General features: G+C 53.6%; 1 protein-coding gene across 2 annotated transcripts in view; it reads left to right on the top strand.

Moving 5' to 3' along the window:
- Positions 1-12,868, top strand: part of Plcd3 (phospholipase C delta 3) — a 24,478-nt gene extending 11,610 nt beyond the window's left edge. The window contains exons 2-15 of one of the 2 annotated variants that reach the window (XM_021177027.2): positions 1,795-1,956; positions 2,045-2,273; positions 2,786-2,915; positions 4,022-4,250; positions 4,512-4,713; positions 4,838-4,982; positions 5,605-5,757; positions 7,641-7,787; positions 7,936-8,086; positions 8,812-8,928; positions 11,041-11,207; positions 11,458-11,593; positions 11,684-11,833; positions 11,913-12,868. In XM_021177027.2, the coding sequence (XP_021032686.1) occupies positions 1,795-1,956; positions 2,045-2,273; positions 2,786-2,915; positions 4,022-4,250; positions 4,512-4,713; positions 4,838-4,982; positions 5,605-5,757; positions 7,641-7,787; positions 7,936-8,086; positions 8,812-8,928; positions 11,041-11,207; positions 11,458-11,593; positions 11,684-11,833; positions 11,913-12,001 (2,207 nt within the window). In that variant the 3' untranslated portion in view covers positions 12,002-12,868. The remainder of the gene's footprint in view (positions 1-1,794; positions 1,957-2,044; positions 2,274-2,785; positions 2,916-4,021; positions 4,251-4,511; positions 4,714-4,837; positions 4,983-5,604; positions 5,758-7,640; positions 7,788-7,935; positions 8,087-8,811; positions 8,929-11,040; positions 11,208-11,457; positions 11,594-11,683; positions 11,834-11,912) is intronic. The other variant, XM_029483797.1, reaches the window with a different exon arrangement.
- The last annotated feature ends 3,604 nt before the right edge of the window (positions 12,869-16,472 follow it).

Genomic DNA, 16,472 nt, shown 5'->3' with positions numbered 1-16,472 from the left:
GGGGTGAGGGTGGGGGTGAGGGTGGGGGTGAGGGTGGGGGTGGGGGTGGGGGTGAGGGTGGGGGTGGCAGCTCACGCCTGTATTGCCAGCACTCCAGAGGCTGAGACAGGAAGAATGACATAACTTGAGGGCATCTTAGGCTACCTAGTGAAACTCAAGGCAGCCTGGACTACAAAGTAGACCAGGTCTCAAAGAAAAAAATGAATCAGTTGGGGATGGGGTGGGGATGGGAGGACTTGTAGCCAAAGAGATGGCTCAGGGGTTGCAGTGGTGGAGCACGCCTTTAGTCCCAGCACTTCAGAGGCAGAGGCAGATGGATTTCTGTGAGTTCAAGGCCAGCCTGGTCTATATGGTGAGTTCCATACATAGTCATAGTGCTACATAATAAAACCCTGACTCAAGAAAAAGAAGAGAAAAGAAAAGGAAAAAAAAAAACAGGGAGGAGGGGGGCACGTTGTCATTTGCCCCACTGTGGTTTTGGCGTTTTGTTTTTTCAATTTGATTTAGTTGCCAATATTTTAAAAATGTGGTCACTTCCCATTCCAGATGCAGATTCCTGGCTCTGGAAACTCTGGGCCTTCTCCACTCCTGGCTGTCCCTTGTCTGAAGGGTGTGGGCTCTCCAGTGAGCCTGGTCCCCTCCTCTCCCCCTGTCCCCTCTGGCGGTAACCCTTTGGTGTCTTCCCTTGTGGAGATGTCTCTGAATGAATTCCAGCAGAACTGGCCAGCGCAGGCTCTGGTCTTTGAGCTGGTGTGATCTGAACCCTCCAAGGCAGGGCAGGCTCTAGTACCCCGGGAGTGCTGGACCATGCGGCAGGTATTCATGTAGTCTCTATTTGTCAGCTGGAAAACTGGCTTAGTGCAGTCTCAGGCTAGTGCCACCAGGGTCATGTACCTGGGAGGTGACAGGGTTGGAATATTATTACACAGAGCTTTGAATGTAAATCTTGCTCTCCCCTTAACTTCTGCTACCCAGGGTGTTTGAAGAAAGCAGGAGGAGAAATATGGACCCTGGAGAAGGGCCCTGCAATGCAGTGGCCCAGGCGCCTGGAGCACGGGACTCCTGGAGCCCTTAACCTGATGCTCCTGAGGGCAGAGTGGCTCCCGCTGCTCCTGCAGTGGCTTTGGGAAGGCAGAGGCAAGGAAGGAAGGAGCTCGGGGTGCAGTAAAATTTAGGTTAGATAACAGTGTGGCTACTTTCCTGATGGCTGCAAGTTTCACATGAAGGAAAAGGTTGTTGGTGGCCAATTCTGAGCTTGGAGGCTTTAACAAAGCTTTAAGGTTGTATTTACATAGTTGCATATACATGTATCTGTGGCTTAGAAGACAATTGGCTGGAGTTGGTTCTCTACTCTTATCCTGTGTGTGTGTGTGTGTGGGGGGGGTGTCTCTCAGGAATAGAACTTAGGTTGCCAGACTTGCAGGGCAAGCATTTTATCCACTGAGCCATCTCACCAGCCCTTGAGGTTTTTGGTGGAGGCGGCTGGAGGAAAGAGTAATCCGCAGTGTGATTTGAGATCCAGGCCCTGTGTTTGGGAACTGCGGAAACCACAGTATGCAGCAGAGGGCCTCCTGCTGGTCAGCCCGCAAGGGGCTCCAAGCTTCAAGCAGGTGACAGTGGTGATGTGGCTTGTTAAAATGATAGCGTGCAGGGGGAGGGAAGCGCTGGCTGTGGAGAAGCTGTCAGAGGACCCCCTCCCCCACATCCTTCACCAGCTGGGGGACAGTGCAAGGGACAGATGGACAGGGATGCTACCCAGCACAGCCAAGCCCAACGCCCCATGTTTCCCTGCAGGCCTGACGGAGGATGAGGATGTTCAAGCCATGCTGCGGGGCTCCCGGCTCCTCAAGATCCGCTCACGCACGTGGCACAAGGAGCGGCTGTACCGGCTGCAGGAGGACGGCCTGAGCGTGTGGTTTCAGCGGCGCATCCCTCGCGCGGCTTCTAAGCACATCTGTGGGTGTGGGTCAGGGGTGGCTCGGGACGGGGCGGTAGGGACAGCAGAGGGCGCCTCGGCTGACGTCTGACCCTGCCTTGATCACAGTCTTCGTGCAGCACATCGAGGCTGTCCGGGAGGGTCATCAGTCGGAGGGCCTGCGGCGCTTCGGGGGCGCCTTCGCGCCAGCGTGCTGCCTCACCATCGCCTTCAAGGGCCGCCGCAAGAACCTGGACCTGGCAGCGCCCACTGCGGAGGAGGCGCAGCGCTGGGTGCGAGGACTGGCCAAGCTGCGGGCGCGCCTGGATGCCATGAGCCAACGGGAGCGCCTAGACCAATATCCTGCCTGGCTGGGACGGGGGACCTGTCCTTCCTTAGACGGTTCCTGATGTTCTGAAAGGGGGGAGGGTGTGTGGAAGTTCACCCTGGCCTGGTCTGGCCTGAGCCTCTAAGCAGAAGCACTGTCCCCACTCCAGGGAGGAAACAGGGAGGCCCTCCTAATTTGGGGAGCTGAACTCTGTGAAGACATTGCCTTTGTGCTGGGCGCGGTGGCACACGCACTCGGGAGGTAGAGGCAGGTGGGTTTCTGAGTTCGAGGCCAGCCTGGTCTACAGAGTGAGTTCCAGGACAGCCAAGGCTATACAGAGAAACCCTGCCTCGAACCTCCCCCCCCCACCCCCCCCCAAAAAAAAGAGAGACATTGGCTTTGTGCTCTGGGAGCCCCCAGGCTAAGAGAAAAGTACAGTCCCTAATTCCAAAGTCACCCTAACTGCCACCAAGTAATGACAACCTGTTAGTGTAAACCAAAGGACCTAGTCTATTGCTGGTTTAGTTCCTGAGCACACACACCTGGATCCATTCCTATCTGCACCGGGCTGACTCCGACCAAGACAGTAAGATGAGCTTCAAGGAGATCAAGAGCCTGCTGAGGATGGTGAACGTGGACATGAACGACATGTATGCTTACCGCCTCTTCAAGGTGAGCTCTGCCCCCAGATAGCTCTATCTGTATTTTTGTTGTTGTTGTTGTTGCTGCTGTTGTGTTTAGATAGGATCTTACTAGGTAGTCCAGGTTGCCCTTGAATTTGTGATCCTCCTGCCTCAGCTTCCGGAATAGCTGGGTTTTTTGATAGGTACCATCAGGCCTAGCTATATCTCCAGCTTTTTTGGTATGCAGTCACCTCTCCCTGCAGAAAGGCAACACCTGAGCCTGGTTAGTCTTTTCCAGCCAGGTGTGGTGGCGCACGCCTTTAATCCAAAGACTAAAGGCAGAGGCAGAGGCAGGTGGAGTTCCGTAACTTTGAGGCCAGCCTCATCTATATAGCAAGTTCCAGGCCTGGAGACGCTACCAAGTAAAACCCTATCTTCAAACAAATAAAACCTCTTTTCCATTCCCCGGAGCCACGGGACCAGAACCCTTTAGCAGAGCCCAGACATAGTGTGACACCTTCAGAGCCATCTTGAGCAGCAGAGTCGTTTTCACGACTCCCGGGCTGCGGGGCACCACTTGTACATGGGACTGTGTGGCTTGCACGAGGGAACACAAGGCAGACACACTGGAGTGCACAAGTGTGCATAGTTCTCCACAGTGAAGGACCTGCCCCTACATCTCTTGTGTGGGAGCTCTGGGGTGCACAGGTGACTCCATCTGTACATTGATTGTGGGACATGGCAGAGACGTGTGCGGATGCCGAGTGTGACAGCCTGGGCCCTGAAGAAACAAGGGAGCCACGTGCCTGTGCTCAGGCCCACATGGCTACTCGGAGAACTTATTTCATTCACTTCTGCTCACTGACTTGGTAGCTCATGAGGATGGTAAGTATATAGGGAGCACAATTGTGGCATAAGTCCTGCCTCCCAAGGCCACCATTTTGTCCCAAATCCTGATCTTGATCCCTGGGACGGTTGAGGACTCTGGGAGGCTTCCTAAGACTATCCCTGCAGTTCACACGGGTGTGTGCTCAAGGAACTGGAGTCTTAGGAAACAAGAGTTGCTGCTTTTCCAGTTGTCAGGGTCCTGGAGTGTGTCACCTGGAGTGTGTCAATTCAGTTCCCTCCTCTGAGCCCCACCTCCCTATTCTCCAGGAGTGTGACCATTCCAACAACGAGCGTCTAGAGGGGGCCGAGATAGAGGCGTTCCTACGGAGGCTGCTAAAGCGGCCTGAGCTGGAGGAGATCTTCCACCGGTACTCCGGTGAGGACCGGGTGCTGAGCGCCTCTGAGCTGCTGGAGTTCCTGGAAGACCAGGGCGAGGATGGTGCCACCCTGGCCTGTGCCCAGCAGTTCATCCAGACTTATGAGCTCAATGAGACAGGTGAGTAACTACAGTTTAGTCTTTGGATCTCCAGTCAGGAAGCTCTGCCGTCACTGACTGTCCCAGGCTGGTCCCCTCTCCTCTTCTAGGTATACACGTACAATGTGTTTGCCCCTCGGGGTTCTGTGGGAGATTAGAAGACGTGGTGCAATGCAGTCAGTCAGCAGCCTAGCTGTTCTAAGTGAGCCATGGGTGCTGTTTGAACCTGGACACGTGCCTCTCCCCCCAGGTAGCCCCACCCTCTCCTCCTCTTCCCTGTAGCCAAGCAGCACGAACTGATGACGCTGGATGGCTTCATGATGTATCTGTTGTCGCCTGAGGGGGCCGCCCTGAACGTGGCCCACACGTGTGTGTTCCAGGACATGGGTCAGCCCCTCGCCCACTACTTTATCTCGTCCTCTCACAATACCTACCTGACGGACTCTCAGATCGGAGGGACCAGCAGCACAGAGGCTTACATTAGGTACAGTGTGTGTGTGTGTGTGAGATCATGAAGTTCTACTCTGGGTTTCCTGGCTAAGCCTGCCCACTGGCCTGCTCTGTGGCACACCCACAGTTTCCCTTATCCGTCTGTCTGTTGATTGTAGGGCCTTTGCCCAGGGATGCCGCTGTGTGGAACTTGACTGCTGGGAGGGACCGGGAGGGGAACCTGTCATCTACCATGGCCACACGCTCACCTCCAAGATCCTCTTTCGAGATGTGATCCAGGCTGTGCGTGACCATGCTTTCACAGTAAGTCCCTGGGACCTCATGCCCAGCCCCAAGGCCGTCCTAGTGACCCCCTTGCCCCGCCCATAGCCCGATGCCCTTCCCAGAGCATTTGTTCATCAAGTGCTGTGAGAATATCAGGCCACGAGGTAAAATAAAGCTGAGCTGAGTCCTCCCTCCTCCAATCCTCCTGGCTAACAAATGGGCTGACATCACCCAATTTCCAGAAGTAAAACCTTGGGGCTTGGTGGGGGGACGGGACTTAGTCCTGACTGCTGAGTGGATACCTCATATGCTTTACAGTCATCAGGGTAGCCAACCTCATAGGCGACAGCATCTGCCACATCACCTTGAAATGGTCAATGTCATTAACCCTGAAGGAGCGTATTTCTAAACAGTTGCTGAAGCTACCCCAGTCTCCCAACAGTCCACCCTCTTCCTGAGACCAAGCTCTGACCGCCGGCAGGCACTTCCATACCCATCCTGGTGCCAGTGTGCCCCGTGCCTTACAGACTTGGTCCCTTGGGGTGGGTTTTCACACCTCTACCTTTGCCTGCCTGCCTCGAAAGAACTGACCACCATGTGTAGAAGAGGGGCCAGCAGATGGTGGATTCTGAACTGTTACCTGTGCCCCCCATCCCAACAGTCGTCCCCATATCCTGTAATCCTATCCCTCGAGAACCACTGCGGGCTGGAACAGCAGGCTGTCATGGCTCGCCACCTTCGAAGCATCCTGGGAGACATGCTGGTGACACAGGCCCTGGACTCACAGAACCCCGAGGAGCTGCCATCTCCTGAGGTGATGTTCCCACATCCATAGCCTGGGAGGTGGGTCCATCTGACTGGAATGCACCCCAGTCTTCACTCACACACTCCCTCTAGGCCAGGATCCCTCATCTCTTTCTTCCTGGACCTTTTCCTGCTCGGTTTAACTGGCATCTGCCACCCAACTGCTGCCCTCTGGTTCCTCCTTTTGTTTATCTGAAACAGGGTTTCTCTGTGTAGCCCTGGCTGTCCTAGAACTCACTCTGTAGATCAGGCTGGCCTTAAACTCAGAGATCCACCTGCCTCTGCCTTCCAAGTGCTGGGATTAAAAGTGTGCGCCACCACGCCCGGCCCTCATTCTTGACCATCCACTTCCTGGGCCTTCTGTGTCTAGCTCTACCTGGCCTGGTTTGTGTCCCTTCTCATAGTGTACCTGTAGGCCCAGCCACTTCCACCTCCATGTCCTGAGTTGACACTTCCTCGACCTAGATCTCCCTTCCCAGCCATCTGCGCTGGCCAGCTGCCACCTGCTTAGGACCACAGATAAGTAGGGCTGGACTGTCAGTACACACTATCACTCTCTTCAGCCACACCAGAAAAGGCCATCGAACCCCATTGCAGATGCTTGTGAGCCACCATGTGGTCGCTGGGATTTGAACTCAGGACCTCTGGAAGAACAGTCAATGCTCTTAATCGCTGAGCCATTTCTCCAGCCCCCCATCTTCCATTTTTTAATGTGTGTGAATTTTTTCATATATTCACACACCTATGTACACAATGTTTTTCTCATTTATTTACTTGTTTCATTGTTGCTCTTATTTCGAGACAGGACCTCATATAGCCCAGGCTAGCCTCCAACCCTTTTTTAAAAAATATTTTTATTTATTTATTATTATAAATAAGTACACTGTAGCTGTCTTCAGACACACCAGAAGAGGGTGTCAGATCTCATTACAGATGGTTGTGAGTGGTGACTGAGTTGGGGTTGCTGAGATTTGAACTCAGGACCTTCGGAAAAACAGTTGGTGCTCTTACCCGCTGAGCCATCTCTCCAGCCCGCCTCCAACCCTTTATGTAGCCGAAGGTGACCTTGAACGTTGGGATTACAGGAGTGTGCTACCATTCCTCGTTCATTCCTGGTCTACATGATGCTGAGGGTAGAACTCAGGACGCTGTGCATGACAGGCATGCACTCTTATCAACTGAGCTACTGACTCGGCCACGACTGGCTTGTATTCTTTAGCCCAGGTTGACCATCAAGTTGACATCCAGAAGGTTGTGGGACAGAGAACTTTATTGAGACAGAAGGATCAAGAGATGGAGGCTAAAAGCTAGGAATAGTGAGTGGCACATGTCTGTAATCCAAGCACAATCAGGAGTTCAAAGTTACCTTTGGCTACCTAGTGAGTTGGGGGCCAGCCTAGGCTACATAAGACTGTCTTGGAAACAAACAAAAAAAAAGTAGTATAAAAATATGTGCTGTAGTCATTCCTTCCAAGAGAGAGCTTTCTGCATTGGGCAGTAACAGCGGATACCTTTAATCCTATCACGGTGGAGGCAGAAGCAGGCAGATCTTTGTGAGTTCCAGGAGAGCCAGGGCTACCCAGAGAAACCTTGTCTCAAAAACAAAAACAAACAAAAAAACGAAAAAGGAAAGATCTTTTAGGAAGAGTGCTCCTTCCCTGTGCCCGAGCTGCCTCTGAGCTGTGTGAGCTGCTGTGTGGCACTCCCATGAAGGACACATTTTCATACACCCTCTCCATCAAAGGCCTAGAGGTGAGATCACTTCTTCCTGTTAGGAACAAGCCCTCCAGTCCTCCCGCCCCCTCCCTACCAGCCGCTCTCCCCAGTGGTGCCTGACCACCCCGCTGAAGGGCTTGCCTGAGGGCTTCACCTGTCTACCCCTGGCCTCTACAGCAGCTCAAGGGCCGGATCTTGGTGAAGGGGAAGAAGCTGCCAGCTGCTCGGAGTGAGGATGGTCGAATTCTGTCAGACAGGGAGGAGGAAGAGGAGGAGGAAGAGGAGGCAGAAGAGGCTTTGGAAGCTGCAGAGCAGAGGAGGCGAGTGAGTGTGTCTTGACAACTGGGTCAGCAGGCTGGGTCCTGCTGCGGGCAAGGGGGTGGGGCAGCAGAGAAGGTTGGGAAGGAAAGGGAAGTGGGGTGGGGGAGGGGCTCTTGAACTTAGTGATTCCCCACTGAGGCTGGTTTCCCAGGCCAAGCAGATCTCCCCAGAGCTCTCAGCGCTGGCTGTATATTGCTGTGCTACCCGCCTGCGGACCCTGGATCCCAGTCCTGGCCCGCCTCAGTCTTGCACGGTTGGCTCCCTCAGCGAGCGCAAGGCCAGGAAGTTCACCAGGGAGGCAGGTAGGGACCAGACTCTGGATATCTGGGGACATGGGGACAGGGGAGCATGGAGCCCTCCGGGCTTGGGTGGTGATGGTGGCGGTGGGTGGAGGATGGGCATCCTAGAGTGTTCTCAAGATTTCAGAGGGCTGAGGACATAGGAGGACCAGGTAAAGACTCTGTCTTTATGAGGGCCTGGCTCCAGGCTAAGTGTGGGTGCAGAGCCACAGAGGAGAGAGGTTTGGAGTAGCCTTCACCACAGGCATAACCAAATGGTGGTCAAGGCACCGGCTAGCTAGCCAGCCAGGCTAGTGCCAGGGGCTAGCAGAGCCTGGAGGCTATGAGACCAGGAAGGCTTCCTGGTTCATCCCATGTCTGAGAAGACGTCACTGCAGAGGAGGGAGGAAGCAGAAGAGGAAAGGACTCCAGAGAGGAGGTACAGGTCATAGGAAGACCTAGAGGCATGGCCACTGTAAGAGTCCCAGGAACCTAAGGCATAGCTAGGGGTGTGGGCAGGGTGAGTGACAGGGACCAGCATTCAGTGTAGGCTGCAGTCAGGCTGTGTGGCTGTCAGGTGTCCCTGCCTCTATCTGGTCCTTAGCAACCCCCTCTTTCTAGTCTCACCATAGGTCAGGAGAGAAGGAAGCTGGGGTGAAGTATGTGTGGGGGCGGGGCGATAGGGCCTGGAACTGGGCCAGGGACAGGAGCCTGGGTCCTATCATAATCCTGTCCCAACTTTGCCCCAGGGACCAGCTTTGTCAGGCACAACACTCAGCAGCTGACCCGAGTGTACCCACTGGGGCTGCGGATGAACTCGGCCAACTATAACCCCCAGGAGATGTGGAACTCCGGCTGTCAGCTGGGTGAGCGGGGCTGCAGGCAGGGAAGTCTCTGGGCGGGGATGGGTATTTCAGCAGTGGGCAGCCACCCAGCTTTCTAGAAGGTGGGAATGCATTGGTGGTTAACGGGCTGTCTGAAATGTAGGTTCATTCGTTCCTAGCAGTATGGAAGTGACATTCTGTTTTGTTGAGCCAGAGTCTCGCTATGCAGCTCTGGCTGGCTTTACACTCCTCTGCCTCTGTCTCCCCAGGGCTGGGATCATAGGTGAGCACACCACGGTCAGCAAAAAAATACACTTTTTCTTTTTCTTTTCTTTCCTTTTTCTTTCCTTTTTTTTTTTTTTNTTTTTTNTTTTTTNTTTTTTNTTTTTGGTTTTTTGAGACAGGGTTTCTCTGTGTAGCCCTGGCTGTCCTGGCACTCACTTTGTAGACCAGGCTGGCCTCGAACTCAGAAATCNGCCTGCCTCTGCCTCCCGAGTGCTGGGATTAAAGGCGTGCGCCACCACGCCCGGCCCCTTTTTCTTTTCTTGAGACAAAGTCTCTGACTGTCCTAGAACTCACTGTGCAGAGCAGACTAGCTTCACCTGCCTCTGCCTCCTGAGTACCGAGATTAACAGCATGCGCCACAGTGCCAGGCCAAAGGTTATATTTCCGTGTGGTACTCGGGTGGTAGAAGGCAGGGGGTGCAGTAGTTCATGTTCCTCCTTGGCTACTTAATGAGTCTGAGGCCAGCCTGGGTTACATGAGACAGTTTAAAAATACCTAAGAGAAAGTTACTTGTTTTTGTATGTTCCTGTGTGTGCACATGTGTGTGTGCACGCATGTGTGCATGGATGCAGAGGCTAACATGGGGTATCTTTTCAGATCTCCACTTTTTTTGTGTAGGAGTGTTGCTATGCAAGCATCTGTGTTGCTATGCAAGCATCTGCATCACATACATGCCTGTGGAGGCCAGAGAGGGCTCTGGACTCTCTGGAACTACAGTTACATACAGCTGTGAGACACCACATGGATTCTGGGAACCGAATTCACATGCTCTGTCCCCAACTGCTAAGAGTCATCTCTCTGTCACCTTAGTTTGTCAGACAAGGTCTTTCACTATCCCTGGGGTTTGCTCTTTTAGCTAGGCTGGGTGACTAGTGACCTTCCCCCGCCCCTATCCCAGAATCCACCTACCTCTGCCTCCACAACCCTGAGCTCAGAGAGACATACTTCTAGGCCTGGCTTTTTCATAGGTTCTGGGGATTCAAACTTGGGGCCTCATGCTTGCCCAGCAAGCCCTTTATCCCCTGAGCTGTTTCCTCAGCTCCCACAAGTTAGATCTTTCTGAAGGTAGACATTAACAACTGGCTGGGGTGGTGGCACAGACCTGTAGCCCCGGCACGCAGGGGGCAGAGGCAAGAGAGTGATGAATTCAAGGCCAGCTTTGTTACAGAGGCCAACCTGGGTTATGTGGTCAGACTGGACTGAAACAAACAAAACTAGCAAGAAAGGAATTCAAGGGCTGGGGAGATGGCTCAGTGGTTGAGAGTGCCGACTGCTCTTCCGAAGGTCCAGAGTTCAAATCCCAGCAACCACATGGTGGCTCACAACCATCCGTAATGAAATCTGATGCTCTCTTCTGGAGTGTCTAAAGACAGCTACAGTGTACTTACATATAATAAATAAATAAATCTTTAAAAAAAAAAAAGGCATTCAAAATCTTTATTTCCACATACACACACACACACACACACACACACACACACACACACACACACTCACACACTCCCTTACCTGATGATTTTGCCAAGTAAATACTGAGATGAACAGATTCTGGGAGAAAGGGCTTGGCCAAAGGAGACCATGACCCCTTTGGAGGTAGATAAGCAATGCCAAGCTTTTTCAGGTCTTGGCTCTGATCTGAGGGGTGGGGGGCCAGGGGTGGGGGTGGGAGTCTTTGTCATCACATCCCCCCTCCAACACCACTTCGCTGTTCTTGAAGAAATGCAGGGAGGAGGTGACTGCATGGTCCCCTCCTCAATAGGTCTCGACAGGGACTGGGCATTACCATCTGTCCAGCCTGGCTTTTCTGAATCTGAGGGGAGGAGAAAGCCGCTAAGATGCTCCTGTTCGACCCTGTTGTCTATTCCACAGTGGCTCTGAACTTTCAGACTCCTGGTTATGAGATGGACCTCAACACAGGGCGCTTCCTCATAAATGGGCAATGTGGCTACGTCCTCAAACCTGCTTACCTCAGGCAACTCAACACCACCTTTGACCCTGAGTGCCCCGGACCCCCCAGAACTACTCTGACAGTCCAGGTGAGTAGGCTGGTCCAAGTCTCCACCTCAGGTCAAGGCTAGCTCTGGGGAGGCACCAGCCTGTGGGGAAGAAAGACAAGGGAGGCCAGGAATGGGCCTGGCATGAGGGTAGCCCACGGGTGAGCATTTGTGCAGGAAGGACAGTGTCAGCATGAGGACAAGGAACTTGGAGCTCCAGAGGGGCAAGGGTGGGGGTGTGGGTCCTAGTGGGGAACAGGCAGAAGCTGCCCTCCCTCCCTTCCTCCTTTAGGTGTTAACGGCCCAGCAGCTACCCAAGCTGAACGCAGAGAAGCCCAGCTCCATTGTGGATCCTCTGGTGCGCGTGGAGATCCATGGGGTGCCCGAAGACTGTGCCCAGAAGGAGACAGACTACGTCCTCAACAATGGTGAGTGAGCCCTTGATTGAGGAGGGAGGGCCGTTGATGGGGGATAGAGGCCTGGGACCAGTGGACCCTAACTACATCCCTGTACCCTAGGCTTCAACCCCTGCTGGGAGCAGACTCTGCAGTTCCAACTGCGGGCCCCAGAGCTGGTGCTGGTCAGGTTTGTGGTAGAAGATTATGACACCACCTCTCCCAATGATTTTGTGGGCCAGTCTACACTGCCTCTCAGCAGCCTGAAGCAAGGTATGATGGATGGTAGGGAGTGAGAAGGGAAGGACAGGATGGAGTCCCAGCCTCTCACTTGTGGCTGCCTTCCCCCCAGGGTACCGCCACATCCACCTGCTGTCCAAGGATGGAGCCTCGCTCTCTCCAGCCACGCTCTTCGTGCACATCCGCATTCAGAACTCTTGAGGGCGTCACTGACTTAACCCTAACATCAGCAGGGCTGGCGTCGTGGCACGGAGCCCTCTGGAGCAGAAGACCATGGGAGTCCCAGCCCCTCACACCAGGTCCCTGTCCAGGTCACCAGGTGCTGTGCACGCCTGGGTGCTGGGAGCTGTTTGGTTGCTCAGTGAGAGAGAGGACCGTGATTGGTGTCCCAACCAGTGGATTTCAGGGGCCTCCAACCTTGGGGCTCTGAGGTGGTCTCAGATTCCCTGGTCTTCAACTTGAGGAGCAGGACACGTGTCCCCCTGCCCTCCAGCGGGGCTATCGTAACCTCCATCCCTGAGAAGGGCACAGCCACCCTCACTGCCTCCTTTCAGGGCGAGCAGAACCCCAGAGCCTCCTTCCCCTTAGGAGAAGGGACTTTTCTGGCTTCTCCTTCCCTTCCTGTCTCAGGCAGGCGGGGAGCAGCTGAGCCCTGGGAGAAACCTAGCAGTAGGTTTGTAACTTGTGTCATAGAAGAGCCCAAGAGGGCAGAAGAGTAACTATTTAAAAAAAAAAAAAAAAGTAAAGAAAAAGTGTATCTTTCCACTTTATTCCCCAGGCCCATGGGGAGAGGGACAGGCCAGAGTGGGGGCCTCAGGCCTCTCCTCTCAGTGGGAGTTGGGTTTTGTCCAAGACGGCCAGGGGTGGCTACAGGAGGCATGATGGCTTTTGGCTTAAAGCTGCTACCTGTACTAATATAAGGTTCCTTCCCCTCTCTCTGTGTACACACACACACACACACACACACACAGAGCCTTACATGGAGAGGGAGAAGGCCCAGCTAGGGTACATCCCAAAGGCAGGGCCTAGCAAAATAGCAGAGATTGGAAGGGGGCTGGGAAGATGGTGCAGCGGTAAGAGTACTGACTGCTCTTCTGAAGGTACTGAGTTCAAATCCCAGCAACCACATGGTGGCTCACAACTACCTGTAATGAGATCTGACGCCCTCTTCTGGTGTGTCTGAAGACAGCTACAGTGTACTTCACATATAACAATAAATCAACTTAAAGAAAGAAAAAAAGATTGGAAGGGTTGGGATGGGTAACCTCCACGGAAGACAGTAAGACGTAAACGCAGGTGACTGGGCCTGCTCACCGTCATGTTAGAAATCTCCCTGAAGAGCCTTTGCCACGCAGAGCAGGCTTGAGTCCCAAGGTCAATTCCCAGTCCTGCAGCATGCATGCCTCAGCTGTGCCCGGTGGGACAGGCCCTTAACCCCTCTATCTAGGAGGTTCAAGCAAGGCCAGCTGAGTTTCAGGGCCAGCCTTGGAAACCTAGTGAGACTATCTCAAAAAGTATGTCGGCAGTTAAGGTGCTCATTACAAAATGGATGATCTGAGCCCAATCCCTGGAGTCTCATGGAAACATGGGAGGGGAGACTGGGTACCCTGTGGCACCTGTGTTGCGCATGCACGCACACGACTGTGCAGGGCTTAGTGGCAGGGTTCTTCCTTAGCTCGTGGCTGCTCTTCTGCATCAGTACCAGCCTCTCTGTGGTAGGTGGGAAAGCCTGGGGAAGAGTCCTAAGCACCCTGAAAGAAGTCTTGCAAAGCTGTCCGGGTGTTGGTGGCCCTGGGGGCCCCTCGCTATACTACCTGCCGCTGACCAGAAGAACACAGGAGAGAGCAGACTGTTGAACTTCCTTTATTAGAAACAAGCGAGAGGCCCGGAGTGGAACAGTACATTGGGTATCCCAGCAACGAACGCCCCCAGCACAGCCCAAAGAAAAGCCAAGACAATAGAGTGGAGCTCTCCGGCCCTCAGATGCAGCACCTGAGGGCCACAGTTAACACTTTAGTTTCATTCCATGAAAACTGCCCCAACTCTCCTCCTCGGGTGCAGTCCGTCTGTAGACCTGCCTTCACTCTGCAGCAAGACACAATGGGTCTCCTCTGGTTCAAGGACAGGCAGACAGGGCTAGAGGGACGCTCTAGCTCCCTTTTCTGAGAGTCTTTCTCTCTTAGACGTAGACAGCTCCATGAAACCTCTTCAGAGCCCTGGGGCCCCCAGGTTAGTTGAATGCTGGTCATCTTTGGAGACAGAATTCAAAACCACAAAGAGACCTGCCTCTGGGCTTCAGAGCGCTAGCAAGTGAGGGCAACAAATGGCAGAAAGAAGGGGCAAGGCCTGAAATTTTCTATTCAAAAGAGGAGTGTTAGCAGAGCTTGGTGTGAGCCAATCCTCAGATAGCAATACCTTCAGACACAGGTCTGGGTGGGGACAGCAAGCCCACGCAGGCCTCAATCCAGAGTTAAGGCCTTTCTACCCAGCTCACTTTACAAACTAGTGTCTATGGCAGCATGGAGAGTCGATCCAAAGGCAGGGAAGGAAAAGGTGGCCTTCAGGACACGGCAGAGGACTAGGGTTAGGCTCATAGAGGCCTTCTTCCAACAGAGGCTGCCTGAGGCAGGTCAGCTTGGATGCCCCAAAGCCCTTCTTGTTTGGTCCAAGCTAGTCACAGGGCTGTCATACTGTGGAGTAGCTCTGAACCGCACAAATGGTGCTCTTTAGCCCCTAATCCCACGAGGGTTGAATGAAGACACCAGAACGGTTTAGATAAAAATAAGACTTAAAAACAACCCCTGAGCCAACTCCTGCAGACCTGGGCAGGGCGCCCATCTCAAGGCAGCGGCAGAAGCAAAGCAAGCCACCTGGTTTTCGGGACAGAGGCCTTGCCAGCAGCTCTTCCAGAGCATCCCCCTGGGGTTCACTGTTTTTGTCCCATGACCAGGGTCAATGAAACCAAAGCTCACTCCAGAGATTTGTGTTCCCCAAACCCCAGAAGCAATTTGAGCCGAGGGCTGGCTTGCAGCTGATAGAGAGTAAGACAGGAGGGCTTTCCACATTCCAGGCCCGCCCAAGAAGGAAAGCCTTGAGCACTCTGTCCTTTAAAGTGTGGGCACTTAGGGTAGTGTCTGATGATGGAGGCTGAGGGGAGCCCCGCCTCTGACCCCTCCCTTCTGGAGAACTCAGTGCACATTTTGCCAAGAACAATAGTTTCTTTGGTCTGAGTATCTTGGAGTCACAAGTCGGCCACCTTCGCTGGCACTTGCAGTTGGCAGCACAGGACAGTGAAGGGAGGAAGGTCCCTAAGCCTCTGATGAGAATCCTCCAAGCAGAGCTTCTGTCTCCACCAGCAGTCTACCAAGCAGGACTCATCCCTAGCACAGTTTCCTTCAGCAGAGGCGATGTGGCATTAGCTTCTGCAGGCCACCACCAGAAGCCACAGCATGCCTCAAACCCCTGCTCGCCTGTACGACAGCGTCATTCAGTTCTGGGGACAAGGCTGAACCTGGCTAGTGGCTAAGGCTTCTTTCCCCTATAAAGTCTCCCCGACCCCCAAGATGCCAAGAGGAGAAAGAGCAAAGAAATTCCCTACTATGTGTCACATGGCGCTTTCTCTCTTGTAGCACAAGCTACAAGGAGACTGGGTGTGGCTTGCTGACAGTTCAGCTCAATCCTGGGCCACTTGGCTCAACACTGCTCAAGAATGCCCACACGGGCGGCCAACGTGGTCAGGGGCTTGACTACTTCTGGAGAAACTGGCAGCATCGAATAAACATCACTACCACCACAAAAACCCACAACAGCACCGATGATGATTAGACTCAGACACTGGCAATGCCGCCGCCAAATCTAGATCATCTCTAGTTACTGCTTCTTGCGGCCACTGTGGGCTGGGCGCCCTGGGAAGGAGACAAAAGAGCACAGGAGATGGCTGAGGGGCTGAAGGCACAGGCAGGGGCTGAGACTCACTGGCCTGGGCATCGCCACACCACACCCACACCACACCTGCTCAGCCTCCCTGGGAAACCAGCTCCCTCCTTGCTCTAATATGCCTTAGACAGAGCTTGCGCTCATGTGGTCTCAAAGAGGTTCCAGATTCTACAAAAGGTCCAAAGTTCCTTTCAAAATGTCACCCATCCTAGGCAGTGAGGACAAAGTCTCTCAGAGGACACATACCTGTTAGGCTGCCAACAGCCAGCTCAGAAGCCTTCTAAAATCACTTGGTAGAATAGTGTCCTCTGGGACAAGGCCCAGGAGATGGAAGAGGGACTTGATTAATGAATCTACTTCCATGATTGTCGCCACTTCCTGGTCTCAGAATGCAGTAGTCTGGCCTCTGCCCAGGGCCAGTTCCACCCTAAGAGCTTGTCCTGTCATGCTGGAGATCCGAGCCCTCTCCTGAGCTGGCAGTCCCTCTCCTTTACCTCCTTGCTCAAAGCCTGCTTGGCAGCCAATTCCAAAGGGGAACAGGTGAGGCTCCCCAGATCCTCTTTCTCCTGCTCCCCCTGACAACAGCCACCACTCCTGAAGAAACAGTAGCTGTGCAAAGCACATCTGTCCGCTGCTGTCCTTGGGCTCTCATTGTGAAGAATGACCGGATTCAGCTTCTTTCTCATCAGAGACCAGACATCCTTGCACATTTGGAACATGAAAGATATTTAGAATA

The sequence above is a fragment of the Mus caroli genome, chromosome 11, assembly GCF_900094665.2.
Source record: "Mus caroli chromosome 11, CAROLI_EIJ_v1.1, whole genome shotgun sequence".
Classification (NCBI taxonomy): Eukaryota; Metazoa; Chordata; class Mammalia; order Rodentia; family Muridae; genus Mus; species Mus caroli.
Note: the sequence above shows the minus strand (reverse complement) of the source record. Positions and strands in the feature narration are given on the sequence as shown.